This window comes from Antrostomus carolinensis, unplaced genomic scaffold, assembly GCF_000700745.2.
Source record: "Antrostomus carolinensis isolate BGI_N321 unplaced genomic scaffold, ASM70074v2 scaffold20649, whole genome shotgun sequence".
Lineage (NCBI taxonomy): Eukaryota > Metazoa > Chordata > Aves > Caprimulgiformes > Caprimulgidae > Antrostomus > Antrostomus carolinensis.
In genome coordinates, this window is record NW_010339480.1 from 27,797 (window position 1) to 52,706 (window position 24,910).

Genomic DNA, 24,910 nt, shown 5'->3' on the forward strand with positions numbered 1-24,910 from the left:
GAATTAATATCAGGTATTAAAATTAAACCACACGGTTCCACAATCTAGTTTCTTCCTCCTGCACTGGTTTCATAACCACTAGTTATTTGTTTTGTAACTTAAAATGGAGAATATTCTTTCCATTAATTAAGTTCCCAAAATATTCTGTGTTTTAGTTCTGTTAAAACAACCTTAGTGTGATATTTAGAGGTTCTTTAAAGACTGCTTGTTTTTTCAGGACTAAAATCTTGTATATTCATATGTTAAATAAAGATCTACTGTTAAAATGCTTTATAAAGTATACAAACCTTTCATTTAGGAAAGCAATTTCCATCCACATAATAACCTAATACTGAGAAAGCAAATGTGTATTTGGTTTATTAGAAGCAAATTCCTCGGGGTAAATAAAGAATCAGAGTTTCTTAAAGAGCACTCTTCATCTCTTCCACTTTGGAAAAACATACAGTTCTCTGTGCAGCTACTTCCTCTCAGGAAAGTAGGGACCATGCGTAATTCTTCTATAAGAAAAATATTTGCTTGTACTTGAGGTGATTCAAAAAGAATTAGAAACTAGTGTTGGTTAGCAAAGAAATCTGAAGCTGTCTTATTGAGAGGCATTTATAAAAATTTATGCAATAAAATCTGTTAGAAGTTTGAAATAAATGTTTTTATGATAGCTGTCGTGTGATGCATTTGATGATGGCTTTTTGTTTGAAATGATTTGATTTACAGCTGTAGCAGAATACAAAGTTGAGTAGTATCAAAGAGTGTAACTGATTAATAACTATTAACTAGTCTAAAATCACATGGGCACAGTAGTTCCAATATTTAAGCTCTTACATCTTTAACCAGGTAATAGCTGTGAGCTCTATATATGTCAGCTTTATTTTCACGGTTGTACATTATAAAAAATGCTTACTTCTGAACTCTCAAGGTCTTGTAAAGAGCTTGGCACCCAGCAGCTCACACTTAGGCATATAAATGAAAACTAGAATGCTGTTAGTCTTTAGTGGTGCTGATTTATTGATATGAGGGTGCAGCAGTTCACTCACCTGTAATGGTTCTGATTTTAGGTTCATTTGTGCAGCTCCCACTTGCTGCTTCGCCGGGCTGCTGTTGCATGTTTACGACAGCTTGCTCAGAGGGAAGCAGCAGAAGTATGTGAATATGCCATGAGCTTAGCAAAAAATGCTGGAGATAAAGAAAATGGTGGCATCAGTAAGTATTTCTTTCATGTAGCCTTTTTGTAACAGTTGAGCACCCACACACATGCATATGTGTGTTTTGCCTTCAGAGAGGGGGGAAAAAACCCAACAACCCCCCTAACAACAAAACAAAAAACTAAAACTGTCCCTTCCAGCTCTAGTAACTTCTGGCCACACCCCCACTCACCTCTTGAATGTCACTTAAACTTTACATAAGGCTAAATTGTAGACTAAACTTCTCTGCCCCATTGAGAGTGGCAATCAAATAGGGAATGCAGAGTATATACAGTGGAAACACAGGTTTTTTTGGGTATTTTACTTCTTGCTCTTTTGAAAATTGACTTAATTGTATGCTGTTTGATTGAGTTATCTGATTGTGCTATACTCTGTTAGCAGCACATCTGCTAGCCTGTGGACTTTGGCTGGTTCAATTCTTACATGTATCATTTTATTCTGAAAATAGGAGACTGAACACTGTTGATCAGCACAGTCTTTATATGCACATAAAATCGTGACCTTACTGGTATTGAATCACACCAGCTAAGTCTGTCTCTGGAACGATTGTTTATAGTCCAGTACTATTAAGTGTTTTTAAAAATTCGTGGTGTGGGTACCTTGAAGAGAGAGACTTTTTTGGGGGAGGGGGTGGGGAGGCAGGAATAATACTAGGAGGTATTTGTCTTGAAGAAAATAAATTAAATGAATTGTTGTATTAAAATCTGTCTAGTGTTAATTCAGAAGAAATTCAGTAACATTTTGGTGTTTCATTGCCTGGACTATACACAGAGAAATACAAAGTGTCCAATTCTAGTCTGTTATTCTAAATTTTAAAACTGAATTACTGATTTCAGAAAAGATTTCTCATAATTTTGCAGATATCAATCCTTTTGCACCAGGAGCTGGTTCTCGTCGAGATGCTCATTCCCGGCATCAGGGGGTTAATATAACAGAGACAGGCCTCGAAGGTGTCCTTTTTGGAATGTTGGATCGGGAGACTGATCGGAAGTTGTGCTCAGATATCCACGATACTCTGGGACATATGCTTTCATCTCTGGCAGTAGAAAACCTTTCTCACTGGCTAATGCTTTGTAAGGATGTTCTTGCAGCTTCCAGTGGTAAGTGTTCTATAGTGTTGGCATAAACAACACCGTGTCCTTAGTATTAACATCTTCTGGCAGTATTTTTTGGAGCTTGTCTTTTATCCTAGTTAAGATATAGCTTCTGTTGTATATAGAACTTTGATTATAGTGCATTAAAACTTGATTAGAAAAAACAAATCAATGTTGTGTTAAGTTTTATAATACTGCTTTTAAGATTAAAAAGTTAGCTGCTTTATAGAATTTCCAGCAGAGAAGCAGTATCATTATTACTCTGACATTTCAATATCTTAGTGAAAGGAGATGTTATTTTTAGCCTCTATGTATCAGGACCATACAGAAGGAGGAGTGCTGTACACCCTTTGAACTTTCTTTTATGAGGTTTTGTGAGTTACTAATATGATGATGGGTTACCATGGTGATGCAGCTTTTGCTTGTTCAGCTTTCCATACTTGTTTGCACAGATCTTGTCCTCTGAGACCTTATTCCTGTTTTTCAGCCTGTAGGATGGTTGTGACGCAGATTATGCTTGTTTCCCTTGCATTTGTAATTGTTTATTGGCATACTGTTAGTTCATCCTGAAGCTCTTTCCAAATGTTGCCAGCTTTGTTTACTGATGAGTAATGCTACCAATGAGTTCTTTATGCAATCTAGTTACCGTATATCTGCCCAATGAGAAAGACCTTGTTTCCTGAGTGTGAAGTTGAAGTGTCCTTTTCTCATTACATGCAGGATGGGTTTTAAAGTTTTTAACATGGTTGTCCAATCTCTTTTTTATTTATTAGTAGATGAAATGATCTCTGAGAGAACCATATTTAAATAAATTTCTCTCAGCTGTACTTTAATAAGCCAGGAACTTCATGTTGAACTCGTTTGATCCAACTAACTGGCATATGAACAAAATCTGGTTTGCTTTTTAAGCAGAAATTTACAAATCAACCATATAAGGTCCTGGATGCCTTCTCAAAACACCCTTGTTGTGGATTGGCTGCTTAAATTTAGACTTTCTAAGAAACATGCCTTGGTTGGGGTGGGTTACCCTTGCAATAATTTCTTCTTATTCTCCTCTGATTATTGCCAGAGTAATTTTTGTCGGTATCTTGGCACTTTGCTAATTTAGACCTTGTTGTTGAGGTTTTATGTTCTCATTTCTGATTAGAAGCGTATATGCTTGTTTGGTGAGTTGTTTGTTGTCCCTGTTTGTATTTTGGGTTTTTTTATGTGATCCCTGAAGTAATTTTATTTTCTGAAATGAAATCTCACAGCCACACAGAGAAAATAATTTTTTGAATGTTAAACAGCACGTTTGTGGATGCTATAAACTGCCTACGTGGCTGCATACATGTCCCAAGGCATAGAACTTTGTAGTTTTGTTTCAGTTTAATATGCACTCTAGCTTTTACTTGAAACAGAAGCTGAATAGTTTGAAGCTAAGCTGATTCTTTGATTCTGAGCCTGGTAATCTCCTTACCCTGTTTACTGGCAATTTAACAGGTTAGTTTTCAAAGCTGAGAAGTTTAGATAGGGGATTCAGCTATGTGGGGAATTAAAGTAACAGGAATTTATTTTATATCATTTAAGCCAAATAAAGTGTAATATAGCCCAGATCAGAGGTGAAAAACATTTCTTCTACTGATATTACTATGCCTTTCTATATTTTTCAAATGTTACTGTTTCAACAGAACAATTAGTCTGTTTTGAATCTGAGTGTGAGGAAAGGCTTGAATATGTCCTTAGCTGTCTTCCGTGGATTGTAACAGTGGGATATTTTTTTTAATTGTTCTCTGTTCTAGACATGAGCACTGCTGCTCCCTTGGGAGGAGGGAAGGATGAGGAATCAGAGAAGAAGGATGAGATGGATGACGATACAATGTTTACCACCTTGGGTGAAGAGGATAAATCCAAGCCTTCTGTAGCACCTCGTTGGGCAACTCGCGTGTTTGCAGCCGATTGTCTGTGCCGAGTTATCATGCTGTGTGAGAACGCGAACAAGGCACATTTCGATTTGGCGCTGGCTCGTTCAGCCAGACTTAAAAATCCAAAAAGTAATTACAGAATGTTTTGGTTTTAATTTTTCTGAAATTTTGACACTTCTTTACAGCCTAAGATTACACAACCAAGGAAAAAAATATAAGCAGTTATCCTTTCATTCCAGTGTTTAAAACCAAAGGAAGTGACCAGCAAAAGTCAATCAAACTGTAGTTGTATAACCACTGTAGTTACCGTACCATGAACACAGAATGAGGTTTGCTGGAGGATATAAATTCTGACACTGATGTGCTTGAAAAAAAATTCCCTTAGATTTGCAAGCCTTTTCTCCAGTCTGAAACAAGCAGTAAACTTCTAGCTAATGGTGAGCTGGGAGCAGTTTCTGAATTTAACATTATGACAGCAATGGATTAGACTTCAGAGATTATTTTAGCATCTCCACACTGAAGGGATGCTAGGAAAGACGAAAGAAAGAAGGCCAGGTAATTATTGCTCTGACATTGGTTGTGGAGAGAGGGATGTGGGAGGGAGTTGTAATAAGACACAGACCCAGCTGCTTTATGAAGTTCATTCTTTTGTTATCTATGAGAGTGATGAATATTAGTTTTAAAGCTAATGTTTTGAAGATACTTTTATGAGTTAGAGGATCAAAATTGAGAGGTCAGAGATGACATAGCTATTTTGTAAAGAAACATTTTTCTAATAGGTAGTGGGAGGTTTCTGTCCTTCAGTTGTCCATGTGTGTTGGTTCTGGTGCATAGGGATTGTTTGCTTTCACCCATGTAGTGCTCATGAGGACTTTGTGTACATAGAATGAGTATCATGAGCATCCTAGAATGCATAGGATTAATGGATTTTAGTATCTGTGTTGTTGAGGGTGTCTTACGATATGAAGATATATCAAGTCTTTGCTTGTGTTGCTTTGATGCAGTCTGGTTCCAGCACTGTGCTTTGGTTTTGTGAGAATCTTGTTTCTGACTTGATTTGAGGCCGAGGTCACTGTTTGAGGACTAAGAGGGAATACTTACTTTGAGATGGTGTTGTATTGCAGAGAAAATTATGAAATAACTGCTGCTCATAGAATCCTGCAGAGGACTGCCTCTAGTAATACTGAGAATTTACATCTCTGAATTTATTTAAAGTGAACTTGGTGTGTTTGGTATCACTGTAAAAAAGGAAAACTCAGCAAACTTCTACCCCTACAGCTTCACCTTCCAAAATATTTAAATTTTACTAACATCTGTGATGGTCTGAAAAAGTAAGCGCAGACTTTTTACCACGTTGTAGTTTTTAGGTGATCTCTAGTCATTCTTTACTGACATGCTCTGAAAGTTTCAGCTGCAAAGTAAAGTTTTTCTTTTTTACCTTGAGACTTGAAAATATGTAAGGCTTTCATAATTTGTGGGTTTTATTAGTCACCCTAGATATTATATTTTTAAATAATTTATTTTCATATTAGTTGTAAAACATCTGGTAATTTCAAATTAGGAGTAAGGAAATAAATAAAATAAATAGAGAAGAATAATAATTTCAGAGATGTAACCGAGTTATGTATAGTTCTTTCTGCATGTTGTCTGCCGCTTACTTAACAGCCTTGGATGTGGCTTTTGGAAGCAGAACTAGAGGCATGCTCAGTTTTTAGGTGCTTAAATTTGACATAGTTTTCCTTAATCAGCAGAGGTCACTGTAAGCATAGGACTCGAACAGGAATTGCCTTGAACATTTCATGTAGGTTTGGGGGGGGATCACTAAAATTAGCTTTACTAAATGTTCTAATCTATTCTAAGCTACTAAGCCACATTTACATACTCTATTCAGTGCAATTTCTGTATATCATATATTTAGCTTTGTTTCAAAATTGTGCTTAATTTTTAAGGTTGTTTTGGGAATAAAAGTCCTTGTATCACTTTAAGGTGGTGGAGGGAGGAAGAAAAATAGGTTGCATTCTTACCTGCCTTCTTCCATACCCTAAATGTGGACCTCTGAAAAAGAATAGGTAAAATTTGTACATGTCAACAAGGAAAACGTTACAAATACCTGTCATGTTAGCTGTCTTTTAAGTTACTAAATGCTTCTTTCTGTTTTATTCTAAGATGACTTCTTAGTACTGCATCTCTCTGACCTTATTCGAATGGCATTCATGGCTGCGACAGATCACAGCAACCAGCTACGAATGGCGGGTCTGCAAGCTCTTGAGGACATTATCAAGAAATTTGCATCAGTTCCTGAGCCAGAGTTTCCAGGCCATGTGATACTGGAGCAGTATCAAGCTAACGTGAGTTCTCCTTTATAAGTTCAGGAAATTGTCTTCTTGTGCAAGTATGCCAGTGTTACCTTTAGGAACATTTTATAACTTCAAAAGACCTGTGAAGAGATTTTTGTGTGTGAAGATGTACTGAAGAGACTCTTTGATTTATCTCTTCAAAAATATATTTTTGGATCTCTTCCTATTTATTGTAATTTAGTAGCTGATGAAAGTAAAAATTAAGTAGCTATCGATTCTTGAAAGCCAAATATTACAAGTTAAATTTAATTTTTGCAAGAATAGCATTTCATTTGTAGAATTAGGATCTGGAAAATAATGCTGATTCAGTTCTACACAGAATCTAATAAATCAAATTTCTTGGGAATTAATGAATATACTTCTGTTTAAATGAAAACTACGAAAGTATAGGAATGGGATGTAGACGGTTGAAGATTTATTTTAGGGTATTATTGCTTTATTTTGTTGTATAGCTTAACAATTTCCCCTCTTTTGTCTTCACTGTGTCTTCGGGATCTTTGCAAATACTTTTTAAAGGCAGGCTTTCATCCTTTTCACTTCCTACCTTTTTCTTCTTCCTTCTGTAGTGCTGTAATGATTAATTCTGTCTCTTTGACTTGATTCCTTTCGTTTCAGAAAAATGCCGCCTTATAACAGCTGCCTAAAAGGGTTTTTGTCAGTATTTGTCATTTTGGGAACTCGATGCAAATCGAACCGTAAACACTTGATTTCACGTGCCTTTCAGACATCAATAAGTCATTGGCTTCTTGAGCCTTAGCATAAATGGCACTTGTACTACTTTCATGATTAAAAGGATACTCATTAACAGAAGAAAGATGCCACATGCTTGACAAAGGTAGTTGAGCCTTAAAAAGGCAGTGGGCAAGTAGGAAAAAACTGGTTTAGAACTTTGTTGTTGTTTCAGAAATACTATTGCAAATGTCTACTAGGCAGCAAAAATAGGTTTGGGGTGTAACTATAATGCCAAAATTGACAATCTTGTCTTGCTTGTTCTATGTATGTGGTTAAGCCTTTAAACAGGGTGAGATAAAGAATGTTGTATCACTGTTGTTTTAGTTGGATTGTTTAATTTTTCTTCCTGTCAACAGGTTGGAGCTGCTCTGAGACCAGCTTTTTCCCAAGATACACCATCTGATATAACTGCAAAGGCCTGCCAGGTACAGAGAAAAATGTTCAGATAGTAAAAGCCAAACTGATTTTCCTTCTCTTTGGAAGAAGGATGCAGAAGAGAGGCAGTAGCAAATGACTGGAAAATTTTGTAAACCTAAGTGTGATGTTTTTACAACATCTTTTGAGCATCCTGGTAATATATTTTGCTCCTCAGAAGTACAGAAGTCCTTTTAGGGAGCTACATCAGAAAATATTTAGTTTTTCTGAAACTAATTATGTCTTCATGTCAATTCTGCATTTGTTGTTAAAAAAAAAAAAAAAAACCCCAACAAAAAAACCCCTGCTTGATGAGACCGTTAGTAATGATTTTATTGACATACCTTTCAGTCTGATCAAATACTTTGATTACTTATAATTTACCCTTAGACACTAAACTTCTGTTCAGGTTAATACTCTGGTTTAGATTTTACAAGATCTGGGCATTCTCATTACAGTCATAGTAACAACCCCTCACTGACAATTCAGTGAAAGTTGTGTGTGTGTGTGTGTGTGTGTGTGTATCTTTTTCTTGTGTGTGATCTTGTGCTGCTCTAGTTTAAATCGGCTGTTGGTGACGTAGCTGTAGTAGCATCCAGTACATGGTTTACACAGCTAAATTACTACTGTAGTTTAAAGCAGCAGTTTAATTAGCTATGACATCAGTCTTAATATGATAACTTTGTGTATATGAGTTTTGTTTAGTAAATCTTGTTCCAGCAGGACTATGATTTTGTGTTGTTGTTGTTTTCTACTCATAATTTGCAGCAAAATTTGTAAGGATAGATCAAATATGGCATAATTTAGTATGCATACATAGGAAAGAATGTGCTCATCTTACCTTACAGAAAGTTTCTGTGCATTTAAAGCTAGATGAACAGGCAGTTTATGTGAGAACATGTAACATTCCTTATAACTTGTCAAAATCTTCCCTAGTCAACCAGTTTCAAAGTGGATGTGTGCACTTACAGGATCAAATGGTTGGAGATTAGGTTTGGATATTTAACTCGCTCTGTAGAAGTTACATGGACAGAGTTGAGCTGTACTGAATGAGTTTGATGTTGTTATAGTTTTATGTCATTACTAAAACAGGTGTTGACTTGCCCAGCATCAGGAGTGAAGCTGGTCTTAGTCCTTCTGTGAACGAATTACAGATTTGTAGATTTTCGGCAGCCTTGTCCTTGCACCTTCGGGGCACTTTTTGTGTTTGTGTTTACTTTAAATGTGTCTATCTTTCCAGATTTTTAATTTAATTTTATTTTATTTTATTTTTTTTTTAAGAAAAGCAGCTGCACCACAATTCTATTGCCTGCGTTATGTCACACTACGGGTGTGAATGTGTTTCAGAGGATGAATGCCAAAGTATAGTACTAGACAGGAGCAGCTGATCTATGCGGTGTTTGGATTTTAAGTACCTGTTTAGGTCCATTTAATTCCCAAGAAAAGTGGGGAGACACCCAACTCTCTGTGTACCATGTCTGGTGTTGGTTATTCTAGAATGTAGTACTGTTGGTTCCAGATCAGAACCCAGTTGTTTAAAGATTTTGATCTCACTCATTTCTAGGTGTTTTCTTGATGTTAAAGATCTTGAAAGCTTCTCATTAGTATGGAACCTTAATATATGATTTGAGAAGTGTGGGATTTTAAAGATGTACTTTTATTGATTGCTGTCCATTGTATTCTTGGCAGGGAATGCAATCACCCTTACTTGAATGATTTAACCAGACATTTGGGAACAGAATAAAAAATTTGTTATTACCTATTTATGGAGGATAAAAAAAATATTTTATGCATTTTCCATGTATCTATTAAGTTTCATTGTAACATGCTTTGCAAATACAGCTTTTGTAACCATTCACCTGAGCAATTCTGTTATGGTGGGGGGGGGGGAAGGAAAACCTTGGGTTTTTTTATATTAAGCAGGAAGAGAGCTGCTAAGTTGTTTTTTTTTTTTTTTTTGTGGTGGTTGTTTTGGTTCTTGTCATAGTTTGGTTTTGGTTTTTTGGGGGTTTTGTTTTTTTCATTTATAATGTGGCTGGGTTTTTGCTAGCTTAGAATGATTCTAAACTTTGTTGTTTAGGTATGTAGCGCTTGGATAGGAAGTGGGGTTGTAAGTGACCTGAATGATCTCCGCCGCGTTCACAACCTTCTTGTCTCTTCCCTGGATAAAGTGCAAGCAGGAAAGGGATCTTCTAGCCAGCTTTACCGAGAGAGTGCAACTACTATGGAAAAACTTGCAGTTCTGAAAGCATGGGCTGAGGTAAACATTGACCATTAAATCTTTAAAAGTCTGGAAAGATTTTGCAATGTAATAGCAGCTTCACACCTTGCACCTGCCCTCCTCCTTACCTGGTGCAATTCCAACCCTGGCATGTTTTCATCTCTATATCTTTCTCTCTTCCTTTTTTGATCCACTTTACAGTGATGCTTGATTGTTTTTTGTTTTACTGCACTTTTCTGTATTAAGGTGTGTACTCATACCCTATCAGATTTTTATTTTCCTTCCATCTTATTGCTCTTAAACTTTAAAAAAAACTAAAAACCATACAACCTTAAATTACATTCTGATAAAATATTGCAATGAATTAAAAAGGAGTTTGTCAAATTGTTCATAATAAATTTCAGGCTTAATGTAGATATTGTTGGGGAATGGCTGGAATATGAAAAATCTTCAGCTGTTTACAAAAGACAGAGTTAGCACTGCTTACATTACTTTGCTTCCTGAAATATTATTTGCATGCTGTAGAGCTCTACATATAATTATGCAAATGGTATTTTGGTTTCTTTTAGTGTAGTACTTCAAGGTTTGAGTTTTTTTAATTACGTTTTCTTGGAAGCTACTTTTGAAATATCAAAGGAAAGTATTTACATTTCAGCTGTGTCATGTTAATCACCCCATACTGTAATTTTTAGCTTTGATATGGAGCATCTGTTGTGTGAAGACCCTTATTTCTAGTCTATTTCTTTTCTAAAAATGATTATTTTTAGTCTATTTTTTCTGATAGTTCTGCTTATTCCCATATTTATCTAAGTTTTTGGAAATCCTTTTATCCTCTCATAGCATTTATCAAAGACAAACATATGAATGTTCTTATATTCATGTAACACATTTAAATCCATTTACATGTCTTTATTATACCTAATCTGCTCCCAGAAAGTGACACTCTAGTTTATCTAGTAGCTCTTAATGTAGGTGAAAGAAATCTTTGCAGTAAGGATGCAAAGGATTGATTTAATAAAATTAGTTATTTAAATCAATATATCTGTGTAGAGCAGCAGTAATTGACTCTTCTTTAGGAAAAGAAGTGTGTAGCCAGATTGTTTTAGGGACGTGCCATTTTTGCCCTTAAGTGTTATATACTGGTAGAAATAAATAAAAAAAATAAATAAAAAGTAATTGTATTGAAAATATCTTTTTTTCCTTAGTCACTTTCCAATGAGTCATCTGTGTATGGCATCTGTTACTTTCATGTGGGAATGGCTGCTGCTTTTTTTTCTTTTTAGGATCTCACAGCATGTACTTTCATACCCTTTTTTCTTCTAGGTATACGTTGTTGCCATGAAAATTAAGAAAGAAGCAGAGACCAAACCAAAGCGTGTTTTAAAGAGCACAGAGGAGGATGAGGATGATTTTGGTACTGTAGATGAGTTGCCACCAGACAGTTTGATAACACTTGTGCAGCCTGAGCTGCCTGCACTTAGCCGTCTCTGGTTAGCTGCACTGAAAGATTACGCTCTTTTAACTTTACCAGCTGAATTTGCTACCCAGCTTCCACCAGATGGTAAGCACTGGAATTTCTTTTTGTGGTGTTTTGACAAACAGAAAGAAACCCTTAGTTGAGACTTTACAATTATTCTATAAATTATTTGGCAGAAGTGGTTATTATGCAAGTGATACATTCCTATTACACATAGGCAGAAATTTATGTTTGAAGTTTGAATGTGCTTTTTTCCTTCAACCTGCAATGAAGATATTCTTTACCTGAATCACAGAAAACATTAAAACCATTTATTTGTAGAATTAAGAATGGTTCTACACCTCTAATACTTCGATATCAAATGCAAAAAGATGTTCATTATGAGAAAAACATGAGATTAAAGCTGATACTGCCTTATAATATTTTACTGAGTTAAGAATGAGTGTTCTACATGAAAAATGCTGCAAGATCCGATAACTTTGCCTGCTTTTCTTGCTCTCTGCTTACTGTTCCATCGTGGCCATTGCACTTTCTTATGAGAGGTACTAATCGTGCTCCTTTGCAAGGAGATTTGGGATGCATTGTCACTAACAGGGATTACATCTGAATATGTACATGACCAAATACACCCAGAGTAAACAAACTAATAAATTTAGAGCACGTGCTCTTTGTCTATTATTTGCAGAGAATTTCAGAATTTACCGTTGCTTTGCTAATTTAACAGGTGGAGCTTTTTACACTCCAGAAACAATTGATACAGCTAGACTGCATTACCGAAACTCCTGGGCTCCCATACTGCATGCAGTGGCGCTTTGGCTAAACAGTACAGGATTTAATGCTTCAGAATCAACAGAAGAGCCTGCTGCAGCAATGCCCAATTCACAGAAATGTGCTACATCCATTATGTTAAACCAGACACCTGGAACTCCACCTACCACTAAGTCTTTACCGGAGATAAACAAAGATCGAATGCACTTAATTTTGGGTAAGAGTTACAAGCTTAGAATTCAGTACCGGCACATAGTACTATGAAGTAGTATGGGAATAAGAAAAGATACTTTCTTGAAATCTGGGAAGTTTAAAATGGATATATCTGAACATATATCTGGACAGTAATGTTTCAAAATATCTTTGTCTCCTCCTCTCCATTTCTCTCTGCCCCCTGTGTTTATAGCTTTAACAGAATATTTTTGGTGTAATCAGTGTGATTCTTAGTTTATTTATGTAATTGAATAAAATGAGTAGGAACTGTTCTGTTATATGCTCTAATATAATTCAGATGATACAAAACGTTATGCTTCAAAGACACAAAAGCTGTAAGGTTATTAAAATACACACCCTCATAAAAACACAGTTCAGTAGAGACTGATACTTGACAAGTCACATGGAATAGCTTTTGCATCAGTTTTTCATCTGTGAGTAACACTTGCTGTTTCCCTTTGTTGTTATCTAACAGCTTTAAGAGGTGGATGTGATTGCTTTTAGGAATGCCAGCAGTTTGCTGAGATACACAGATAATTAAAACCAGAATTATGTGCAATATATAATATGAATATTGCATAATTTTTGAGGCTTTATTATTCTTCCTGGAAAATTTTGAGGAAGACATGATGCAGAAGAGAAAGTGAATACAATTCTGCTATTTATAATAGATAAACTCTTTTGCTTTGAAGGAAGAATTGAGAAAAACATGTATCTTTATGAAGTTTTTAAGAACCTGCTATACTAATAAAGAAATTTAAAAAAGAAAACTTTGAGTTTATGATGATATGAACATTCTTTTTAATTATTGCTATTTTCAGGTGTTAGTATACAGTTTCTGTGTTCCCCACGACCTGAAGAGCCTGTTGAACATGTTACATCTTGTTTACAAGCACTTCATACTTTATTGGATTCCCCTTGTGCCAGGATCCATATTGCAGAGGATCAGGTACTGTATGAGCATGTTGTGACAATCAGCTTTTTCTAGGTCTTGGTCTTTCATGTGTGATGATTACAAAAGCTGTAATTATTTTTGTGTGAGAAAAGTATTTGCTCATCATAAGCAAGCAACATAGCAATTAGGAATTGTTAAGTCCTAATTAATTTTTTTTTAATATGTATTTTGTTTTACTGTAGCTCCTTGGTGTTGAACTCTTGAGTGTGCTTCACCGGCTCCTCCTGACCTGGGATCCTCCTTCAGTCCAGCTACTGGTTACAGGAGTTGTCCAGCAGATAGTAAGAGCAGCTCAAGATTATTTGCAGGAAAAAAGGAACACACTAAGTAAGATTTTGAAAACATGGCTTGCTTTGCAGAGTAAATAAGCAACAGTTTTCATATGGGGAAATGAACTCAAATACATTAGAGTATGGTTACACTGAAGTGTATTCCACAGATAATCTTTATGTATTCATAATCTTACCTACTGATTTCTTAACTTCTGTAAGGTGTAGTTTTTCTTCCTCTCATCATTCTAGCAGTTACTCTTTTCATGTCCTGATTTTCATTCATTTTTCTTGAATATGAGCAATGAAAATTATAGCCAGCACACCACTTAGGGTCTTACTAATACCTTGCTCAGTTACATTAATATTTCTCTATTGACTGTCTTCTAGCACTTCATTTACCTTTTTTTCTGAAGTTGAGTGGTTCAGCCCACAATGTAGGGTCTTACAGTGCATCCCTGGCACAACTGGCATTCACAAGGTGAGTGAACAGCTACTAGAACCAGCATGAAAAGTTGCTGGCCCAGGAGATCTTGCCAGGAGTGGAGCAGACTTGCATCTGGGTTCTGACGTTACTGACATTCAGGGTGTGTCAGCAACCAGGAGCTATGGGAATAGGGTGTGCAAACAGGAGTAAGGCAGCTGGCATGGAAAGGCGTGCTCATGCCGCCCAGAAGTGCTGCTCAAGACTGTACAAGGCTGCTAGAGTCAACGTAGTGATGTCAGTGACATACAGCAAGACACAGTCTGTGTACTGAGGAGCAATCAACCCTGGCACATCAGAGGTCTAATGACCTGACTTGACATTCACATGGTAAAGATGAAGGTTAATGGATACAAGTTACTCTTGGGGAGATTCCCATTGGAAACAAGAGGAAATCTTTTCACAATGAGAACAGTTAACTGTTGGAATAGACTCCCCAGGGAAGTGGTGGATTCCCCAACTTTAGAAACTTTTAAGATTCAGCTGAACAGGGTGTGGGGCCATATTGTCTAGACTGTGCTTTTGCCAAGCAAGGTTGGATCAAATGATCCTTGAGGTCCCTTCCAACCTGGTATTTTATGATTCTGAGATTCAGCCTAAAGTCCTGATGGGAATGTCTTCCAGGTGCTTGTCTGTGCAGCCAGGGCTGAAGGTGACATTGGTCTCATGTGTGAGATGTGAAGGAAATACATGTGAAGGTGAGCAGGATGTGTAGTGTCAGGAAAGGCAAATGGGAGAAAGATACGTTCTTTGCAGAGATCGTGCAAGTGCAGGAGTCAAAGCCCCATGTGTCACAGGAGGGTCGGTCATAGGCTATGCTGGAATATCTCCCTGGAGGATAGGACTCCCATGAAGATGGAGGTTGCAAGGTTGTGTCAAGAGGAGAAGAGGAACAAGCTGTCAGGGTAGGTATCTGGGCCAGCCATCCCCCTTTGACAGCTTAGAACTGATACCACTGAGAGGAAGTGAAGGGTGAGGAGAGGTGGGAGAGTTCCAGTCAGGAACTCTCTTCTTGTTTGCCACAGACTGCCTAATGAAGAAGAGGAGGTGGGTGAAGCCACATTAAAACAACTGGAAGAAACTTTGCATTCACAATCTATGGGATTGCATTTGCAATCTAAAGTCTCATGAGAGACTTTAACTGTCCAGACATGTGCTGGTAGGGCACCATGGTAGGATGCTAATAATCTGAAGCTTTCACAAGCATATGAGGCAGTTTTTTTCAGTGCAGGTGCTGGACATTCCAAATAAATAAGAGAGGTGCTTAGTGGATGTGCTCCTCACTAATACAGAATAAATGGTTATGAATGGTAATGGTAGCTGTGGCTGTAGCAGCCATGAGATAGTGAATTTCATGATCTTGAGAGAAATTAAGAAAGCAAGTAGCAGAGCAAAAGATTTGGGCTGACTTAGCAGACTTGGGCTTGCAGATGAGATCTTGCGGTATGCCTCCAAGAAGAGCAAAGGAAAGAAAGATGGTTCATCTTTGGTGACAAAAAATAGATCATCCAAAAGTGCAGGATGACAGACAGACACGGCAGGAGGCTGACTTAGCTGAACAGAAACTTCTGACCGAGCTCAAATGTGACAAGGACGTGTATGGATAGTGGAAGTGAAGGCAGACTTCCCAGGAAGACTACTGAAGATGTCTGCTCAGGTATGGAGGAAGTGGAATTAGGAAAGCCACGATTTGTCTGGAGCTGAGACTGGTGTTGAATGTTAAGTGTGACAAGAAGGGCTTTTATAGATACGTTGTCAGCAAAAAGACCAAGGAAATTTGGACCTGCTGCTGAATGGATTGGGTGATCCAATGACAAAGCACATTAGGGGAAAAACTGAGCCACTATTGTCTTCTTTGCTCAGTCCTCCTGTGCTCCTGTGCCTAGTGAGCAAGTTTAGGGAGAGAGTTGCTACCTACTGTAGATGGGCATCAGGTTAGGGACCACTTAGGTAAAAGATGGGATGCATCTGAGAGAGGTGGCTGACAACATGCTGAGGCTGCTGTAGTCACCTGTGAAAAGCTGTGGTGCTCAAGGTTGTGATACCAAGTTGTGCAAGTGGTGGATACACTGGAGGGCAGTGCTGCCTTTCAGGAGAATCTTGAGCTGCAGGACTGAGAACCTGCTGAAGTTAAGCAGACAAGTGCAAAATCCTGCATTTGAGATAGAGTAGCCGTGTGCAGTGGTACAGGCTGGTGGGCTGACAGACTGGATAGCAGATCTGCTGTGTAACAAGTTGAATGTGAATCTTTGGTGTGCCTGTGCCATGCTGAAGACTACAGGTCTGCACTAGATAAGCATGGCCAGTAGATTAAGGGATGTGATTTTCCTTTCAACTTGAGCTTGTGGAGATGCATCTGGAGTAGTGTCTAGTTTTCTTCGCCCTTCCCCCTTCCTGCTTAGGATGATGACGTACGTGACGCATGAGGAGAGGCTGAGAGCTGAACTGGTTTAGTCTGCAGAAGAGAGGGTTAATATGGGATAGAATAGGAATCCCCCTTCTTAAAGGGGATTTAAAGCCAAGACCAATCCAGGTTCTTCAGAGAGGCACATGGTGGAAGGACAAGAGGCAATGGACACAAGTTGCAACAATGGAAATCTGGATGAGATACAAGGAAAAAAAATGTCACCATGGGAGCAGTGAAGCAATAGAACAGCTGCTCAGGGGTGTTGTGGCATCTCCATGCTTGCAAATATTCAAAATGACTGGCCCTGAGCAACCTGCTCTAGGTTTCAAGTTGGCCCTGTTTTGAACAAGAGATTGGACATGGATGATTTATGGAGACCCCTTTCAACTGAAGTTTTTCTGATATTGTCTGATGAGTTGATAGACATGAATCCTCTTCCTCTACTTTGCCTTCCATAGATTTAGTAAAATTAATTCTTTCTTTTTTTTCCCTGCTTCTTCTAGTATGATATTTCAGCTTTGGTGTTTTGCTTAGGCTTTTCATCAGCATATTTTGTTAGTTTGTTTCTACTTTATAGAAGAATATCCTTGGTAAGGGTATTGGCATCAGTCCAAAAGCTAATTTCTGAGGTAATTTTAGTAACGTCTTCCTTTTAACAGAGCATCTCCCTGTTCAATCATCCTTTTACTATTTCTTTAAAAAAATCTTGTACTGTTGCCATCTTTGCTAGATAATTAGTTTACAGGTGGCAACCTGGCAAATAGGTCATTAATACCTGGTTAGGTTAGGTCTGCCATGTTTTCTTTTACCTGAAAAAAGTAAAGTAAAACCCAAAGAATATTCTCTTACTAAGGAAAACTACCATCTTAGTCTGGCACAATATACTGCTGAGGAAAAAAAACCAAAAACCTGTTAGCTTTTACCCATTTTCCACATAAAAACAGAGAGAGGATTTTGCTGGAACTTGAGGAACCAGCACAGCTAAAAATACAAGCTCTGTTCCTTCATATGAATTAATTGAATTGTCTACTATAGGCCCAGTAAGTTGCATTTTTCAAATCAGTGGATGTGATAACACTAGCAATGATTTTAATTCATAGGAGCTCCATAGGGGTAGTTCAGGCCAACTTTGACTTACTGAATCTCTGTCGCTGTTTAATGGGAGAGGGAAAGACTGCAGCTGGCCAAGCTGCCATTCAAAAGAGAGACTTTTTCAACTGAATGCTCTGAAATAATGAACTCAGACATAGAATCCTACAATGCTTTTCAGTTCTCTTATTTCATAATCAATTTAGGCTGAAATAAGGCTTTGTCAGGGTGGAACGTTTAATTAATAGCTATTAAATGAAAAAAAATATTGTCATGCCTATTTATTTGGCAGTCATTGCTGTTAATTTTATAAAAGGTTTTATAAGAAGCAAAATCCTGCATTTTTATTTTCTTTAAGTATTAGTACTTTTTCGTAGTTCTGGATGGATTTTTAAGTATTATTGCAATCAGAATACTTATAAAGCATTTTAAACACCTTTAAGTCTTTCTAACTAAAAATTAAGTTTGATATGAGCCATATTTGTCATATCTTACTGTGAAGCAACTTTTTCCTGTTGATTTTAAACTTTTTTTTAAAGAGTGTTTCATGTAGTCTTTGGTATAGGATCCTTCTTAACTGTCTCCTTGGATTTTTCTTTCCTTTTTTCAGATGAAGATGATACTGAGGAAAAAGAAAATCCTCTGGCTTTAGGAGAGGGAGGTGAGAGTGGTGGTCTTGTGCCTGGAAAATCTCTAGTCTTTGCAGCCATGGAATTGCTCATGTTTATCCTAGTAAGGCATATGCCTCATCTGAGTTCAAAAGTGTCAGATTCTCCAAGTCACATTGCTGCCAAATCCCACCTCTCTGAGGAAAGTGCTCGTCTTGTGGCTGCCACGGTTACTATACTGTCTGACCTGCCTTCTCTGTGTTCTCCAGCAGGTAAGATATTGTTAAAAAGTACATATTGAATGGCTACTCTAGGGAAGCATAGTGAGCACATGATGCTAAAAGTAAATAAAATATATTTTCACAGGATACTTTAACGGTCATCTATTAAAAATTACGTTTAGGTTCTAAAATAAATTAAGAATTCAGGCTTTTCCAGTGAGCACCGTAAAGGAAATTATTTGATTTTAAGTGCATGTGTGCTGCAAGTTTGCTGAGGAAATGAACTCCATATCGCTATGATTTTATTGTTGTTTTTTTCCCTTCCTTTTTTCATGATTTTGAAACCTTTTGTCCAAATTTAATCTTATTATAAAAGAACACAGACATCTCAGTGATAAGTAAATTCCCAAGACGTTGATAAAAAGTAGCAGCTGGATGAAAAGAGAATCCTCCTGAGGAAAAAACAGCACAATGCGTCTGTGATACACTGGGATTGCAGCCGTTGGCTGTCAGTCATCCCAAATGCGACTCAAAACTAAATGGAGCTTTCTTCTGTCCAGGGAGACTGCCACAAAGGATATGTGTAAACTGGGGTAATTGCACTGAGTGGAGTTCGGGGGTAAAGGACACAATTGCTTGGGAAGCTGTGTTCTTTGAGTTTTGTTTTTCAGAGAACAAATTGCTGAAGAGTTGTCTCTGGATCTCTGGGAGATTTCGCACACTGACGTAGATAAGACATTTTCAAGGTTGTTCCCTTAATGAGATGCATCGTAAATAACATAGTTGGACAAAGTCATACTCAGAACACAACATGGGATGTCTTCAAATGGACAATTTGTGTCCTGCAATTCTTTAAAAAACAGTAGATTTTGAGTTGACCTGGAGTCCTGCACTGTTTTTATTTGATTCCTGGTTGCGGGTTTTTTTGTGGGTTTGTGGTTTGTTTTTGTTTTTTTTTTTTAATGCCAGGGTGTGGAGTGGGATGGGCCAAAAGAGTAATGATACTACTTCTGTGTTGACTGCAGTGAAGGCATGACTCCCTTCACTTTCAGTGGCCACATTTGGCAGGTGGCCACTGAAAGTATCTCAGAAACTACCATTAGTCTACAGAGACTGCTAGAGTTGTTTTGTTGTTTGTTTGGGTTTTTTTCCTCATCCAGAAGATGTTGCCAGCTGATAGCTGTAGGGAGCAGGGAGGGTAGTACATGCACAAACATTTATGTTTGTTGAGTTTTTGGATGTAAGGAAAACTGAACAAAGAGAATTAATCACTTTCTGTGATTGAGTACGTTTTTATATTCCTTCCTCTTTCTTTAAAGCATGAGCATCTTGCAGTCTCCATTGGACAAGATCCTGGGCAATCTGGACTAGAGGAACTGCAGCTTTGAAAAAGGGAGTTGGAATAGGTGATGTCCAGCAGTCCTTTCCAGTCATTACTCTAATTATTCCAGCCATTATTCCAATTACTCAACTTAATGTATTTATCCTCACAGCATTCCCAGAAGTAGGAAGAGGGTGGGATTTGTGTTTCCAGAGGTGTGGGAAAATGAGGCATAGAAAAGATACAGAAAGAGACTTGACTATCTGAAGTGAGCTGTACGTTGATATTACATGCCTAAAATTAAAAGGACCCTTCTTTTACAGGGGCTTGAAGTCTATGTGTTTTACTGAAACTCTTTCTAATAAAGTTCCCATGTGTCTAAAGTCAGGTTATATGTTACTTGACCAATATTTCTTGAGTATGTCAAACTTGCATCTGCAGGACTGGCTACACAAAGCATACAGATAAATGTGGATTTCTTCCGAAAAACAGTGTAGTAGGAGGAAGATAATTTTTATCTCCTTTGTAGAGTAGCCAGACGGCTACAGCTTTTACCCAGGATGAGACACCCAGATAACTTCCTTACTTTGCTTCTGGGGCTTGTACCAGCTTCCTTGGAAAGTGCCATAACTTGGTTTGGATACCTGTTTCCAGATCTCTTATTGTTGTTAATTTATAGGACCCTAGCAATATGCTGATCCTGTTTTAAGATATTTCACAATCTGGATGTGTTCGATATGATACATACCATGTATCACATGCCATGTAGGGCAGAACTTTAATAGCTGAATCATCATTCCTGAATTGACAGCAACATTTTAAGTGGTGGCTTGTATGACTTGTATTATGATACACTTCAGTAGTACTGATGAATGGATTTGGTGATAAAATATTGAATGACACATATCACTTGTTACCTGAATTGCAGATTATCTTGACGTCTCCTTTGTCTCCTAGCCATATATATCCACACTGAGAAAGCTAAAGAGGTTATCTACTACACATGTTGGAATTAACTTCAGAAATTGTATTTTGTCTTGTTTTTGTTTTTTAGGATGTATGACAGTCTTACCCACTATCCTGTTTCTGATTACAAGAGTATTGAAAGAAACAGCAGTAAAATCGGCAGATAATCAGGTCCCACCTCCAGTCAGTGCAGCCCTTCAAGGGATAAAAACTATTGTTACTCTTCCAACAGTTAAGACTGATGAAACTCAGAAACAGTGGACAGGTCTTATCCGCAGCACTCTGGCATCTATCTTGGAAGACTCTCAACCTGGTAAGTGGCTTCACAGTGCAGGAGAGTTAAAATTAGAGAACTGAGTTTTGGTGTAATGAAAAGGCATATTGTATCTGCCTGTGATTTAATAGGCTTCATGTCTGAGGGTTGGGGATTAAAAGTGGTGATGAATTGCTTGTAAAATTGAAATGGGAGAAAGACCCAAGTGCACAGAGCATAACTAATCAGAGTTATTTAGTAGGTTGGGTTGAAGACAAAGACAATATTTGCTTTAAGAAAGTACAGTCACATCTTGGGAGTTCCCATCCCAGTTTTGTCCTTGTTGGTCTGTTTTCTTTGACAGTATTGATCATAGAAATGTTGCTTTTTGCAGCTCCACACCCCCCTCGGCCTTTTCTGTAGGGTGGGTATTATTTTATGCTTTAGATTTTTCTCAGGTTGACCTTACCAGTCTTCATAGTTTCAGCTAGTAACTTGTTTCTCAAATTTGAAAATCTACCTTCTGATATTGATTAGTCTTTCTGATATCTACTGAATGACTCACAAGTAAAACCCAAAGGAGTTCTAATCTGAATTCATTTCATTTCCTGGACCATGCCTCAATTTCTGTGACTACTGGCAACTCCAGACATGTTGGCAAGGCCTGAGCAAACTATCATTTCCACTCCTCCTTTCCTCTTTCCACAGAATACCTGCTAACTTAAAGGAGAGGTGATTTTTAGTTGCCAAAACAGTGTTCTGTAAACTGATCTCTTTATTGAAACTGTAATTGTTCAGTACTGTACATGGGCTCGACATGTTCTTGAGGTTCTTGAATTAAACCTCAAGAAAAATGGCAATCAGTGTGTATTTTAAGCGTTTACTAACACGATTCATATAGTCTTAATGACAGTGAGTGTTAAAGTGAATGAATGTGAAGACAGCAAGGGATCATTGTGGCAAGGTTCAGACTGTAGTAGGGTATTCACAATACCCTACCCAATGTTACAAGCTTTCAGTGATGAGAAAAAATCCTACTCCTGACAAAAAAATCTGTTACCCATCAGCAGGATGTCTATTGTGTCTCTTTAGAGAACCGCAGACTATTTTTCTTGGTAAAGCAAAAAATATGTACAGTCTCAGCTGCATAGTTAGCAAAAGAGAGACACAAAGATTTGTCATTTGCATAATAGTAGTTCAGCCAAAAAACATCCCGTTACATCCCCAAGGAGCCATTTATAGAGACTGAAGAGGGGCTTGAATGGAGTTACTCATGTGAGAGATAAAGAGCGAGTAGGTAATTGCAAACAATCCTGAAAATGTCTGAAGGGGAAGGATCAGTAGATTTGTGTTAACCAAGTCCAACTTCTAATTTGATTTGTCGCATCAGTTCTTGTCTTCCAGCCTCTTGTTGCTGTAAAGATTCCCCAGTCCCTCTTTCCAGAAACATTACTAGCTTTAGGCTTTTTTGCAGACTTCAGAAACCTTTCTTGGTTCCTTGCAAGAGTGTATGTTTTCTTTTTTCTTTCCGGTCTTCTGTGGTGTTGGGCACATCACGCACACAAGAATCTAAGCAAGATCCCACTGCATACAATTTCAAGTCTCAAAATTCAATAAAATTTAAATTTAAAAAAACCCCAAACTGTCACTTAAAATGCTTGGAGTAGTTTTTTGAAGTGAGGCTTCATATCATGGCTAAGTCAATTTTTCATTTTGCTGACTATATCTGCTGTTTCTCTGCCCCTCAAGGGAGAGCAGAACCAATCTGGCCAACAAAACCAGCAGAACAGCACTTTTTATATATATGTCTATATAAAAAATAATATAATAATTATATATATTTTTTTTTCCCTGTTGATGTAAATTCATGAATGAGATCCATGAAGACAGAGACTGAAAAATAAAAAAAGGATTACAATGGCAAATATTAACTAGTTGAAAAGCGGGAAAGGTTAAAGTAGGATTTTTCTTATTGATGATAGGTAGCTGTCAGCTCAGCTAGTCTGTTATGTGCAACCTCACGTTAAGTAAAAGTTGTTGCCGTGCTGGATATCAGTTTCGTACTCTGCTGTATCAGCTGGAGAGAGTAAAAACAAAAAAAAACGAAGTATATTTTTAATGGGGAAAAGATCCAAAAACAATTACATTTTTCCTCTCTTGTTTACACATTGAAAACAAAAAATATTACTTAGAGAAAGTGTGGGTGATCTGTTTTCCTTGATATTTAAGTTTCAAGAAAGTTTGACTTACTGTATTAAAACTACTATTAGACTAGAGTTGCTCAGCTTTTTGTCAGTCACGATCAGTAAGGATACTTTTTAATAAGTAGATGCATATTTGTACGCAGTTGCAAATAATTTCAAGTACATTTGTTTCCTCTTCATAAGTTTATCTGTGTTCACTGGCTTTTACTGAAAAACTCTAAACCATTTTTGGAGTAAGTTAACAGCATGTTTGGTTTTATTTTTCAGAAGCCTCTAAGCCTATTCTTGATGAAGTAAGCATACTTACAGCTATTGCTCTCTTCCTTTGGTCAGCAAGCACTGAAATAATTGGAGTGCAGTCTTTACAAAATGGGTGTATGAACAGATTCAAAAGTGCATTAAATTCCTGCGATCCTTGGGTAAGGTCATGTTATAGGAATGTGAATAATGTATAGCTGAGAAAAACTAATCCTGATATATTTACTATATTTCCTGAGTACTTTGTGATGCCTTCACTTCAGAGACAGATAGTGCTTGTCAAAGTAACTAGAATTTTCAACAGTACATTATAGAAACTCTTTAGTGAGCAAAACAACCCAAACTAAGTGCTTCTAGATAATGTACATTCATGGCCTTGTGCCAGGTTCTTGACTCACAGCTTTTTAAAAGGGAAAAAGTCTTTGATATGTGGAATTTTAGCAAATGAAAAGGTTAATTATCAGAGTGGTGACATTTGTACATTAATGCTGATCTTTTATAATACAAACTAAACCACTTTTTCTTTAGATAAAATTACAGCCCACATTTCTGATGAGTTATATATTTATTTGTGCAAAACCTGTACTTACTTTACATGTTCATACAAAACTCAGTTGGAGTGCAAAAATGAAGTTTTGTGTTCACCATCAGAACATCTACAGATTGTCAGTCATCTGTCTTCTGATTTCGATTCTGCCTTTTGGTTTGTCTTTGTGAATGAACTTCTAAGTTATTTTCTTACTAAAGAGGGAAACTAAAAGTTGCAGACTGACTTTGTTCAAGCAGCCTAACGTGCTGTATAGTTCAGCTTAACTGTTCCAGCCATGTATACATCAGTTTGAGTGGGTATACAAATCTGCAGGTAAGAGCTTAAGAGAAGTATCTATAGTGTTTCCGAAACCAGTATGGCAGAGATTCCTGAGAAGAAAAACACACAAAAAATGCTGGTGTGTTTGGGCTCACAGTGAGGCATTTGGAATCCTTTTAGACTGATAATTCTCTGCAGCAGGACTGGAGTTTTCTGGCACAGACATAAAACTCATGTTGGTTCTGAAGCCTGACTTAGGGTGGAAAGCTTCTTAAAATTTTTGTGTATAAATTGAAATATCAGTTGTATATTAAACAGAAACTTTTATGTCATACTCTCAACTCTGTATAAACACATGAAGAGTGAGAGAAGTATATCTTTGCCCACCATCCTGCTGGAAGGCTGTCAGTGAGCTGGAACTTAAATTCACACAGAATGCTTTGACAGCAGCCAGATTGTGTCCACTCTTCTCACTGATGTGCAGAACGTATACTCTGTAATATTTGTGTGTTCATTCTAGTTTTCAGAATATAAAACACTCGTTGTTGGGGTCAAGTAACTAGACACCTGTTTGTAATAAAAGCATTATACTGATTGTACTAAAAGCATTGAACTGATTATGGAAAAAAATCTGCCACTGCCTCATAAGAAATACAGGAGTATTTTTGAAACTGTTACCACCTGCAAA

The 24,910-nt window shown here is 37.3% G+C and overlaps 1 protein-coding gene across 1 annotated transcript in view; it reads left to right on the top strand.

Moving 5' to 3' along the window:
* The window catches only part of HEATR5B (HEAT repeat containing 5B), a 49,012-nt gene extending 25,401 nt beyond the window's left edge, over positions 1-23,611 (top strand). The window contains exons 21-33 of the mRNA XM_010175867.1: positions 1,053-1,197; positions 2,060-2,299; positions 4,075-4,326; positions 6,364-6,545; positions 7,643-7,711; positions 9,781-9,960; positions 11,245-11,482; positions 12,123-12,383; positions 13,201-13,328; positions 13,517-13,661; positions 18,194-18,463; positions 20,788-21,012; positions 23,424-23,611. Of these exons, the coding sequence (XP_010174169.1) occupies positions 1,053-1,197; positions 2,060-2,299; positions 4,075-4,326; positions 6,364-6,545; positions 7,643-7,711; positions 9,781-9,960; positions 11,245-11,482; positions 12,123-12,383; positions 13,201-13,328; positions 13,517-13,661; positions 18,194-18,463; positions 20,788-21,012; positions 23,424-23,611 (2,523 nt within the window). The remainder of the gene's footprint in view (positions 1-1,052; positions 1,198-2,059; positions 2,300-4,074; positions 4,327-6,363; positions 6,546-7,642; positions 7,712-9,780; positions 9,961-11,244; positions 11,483-12,122; positions 12,384-13,200; positions 13,329-13,516; positions 13,662-18,193; positions 18,464-20,787; positions 21,013-23,423) is intronic.
* The last annotated feature ends 1,299 nt before the right edge of the window (positions 23,612-24,910 follow it).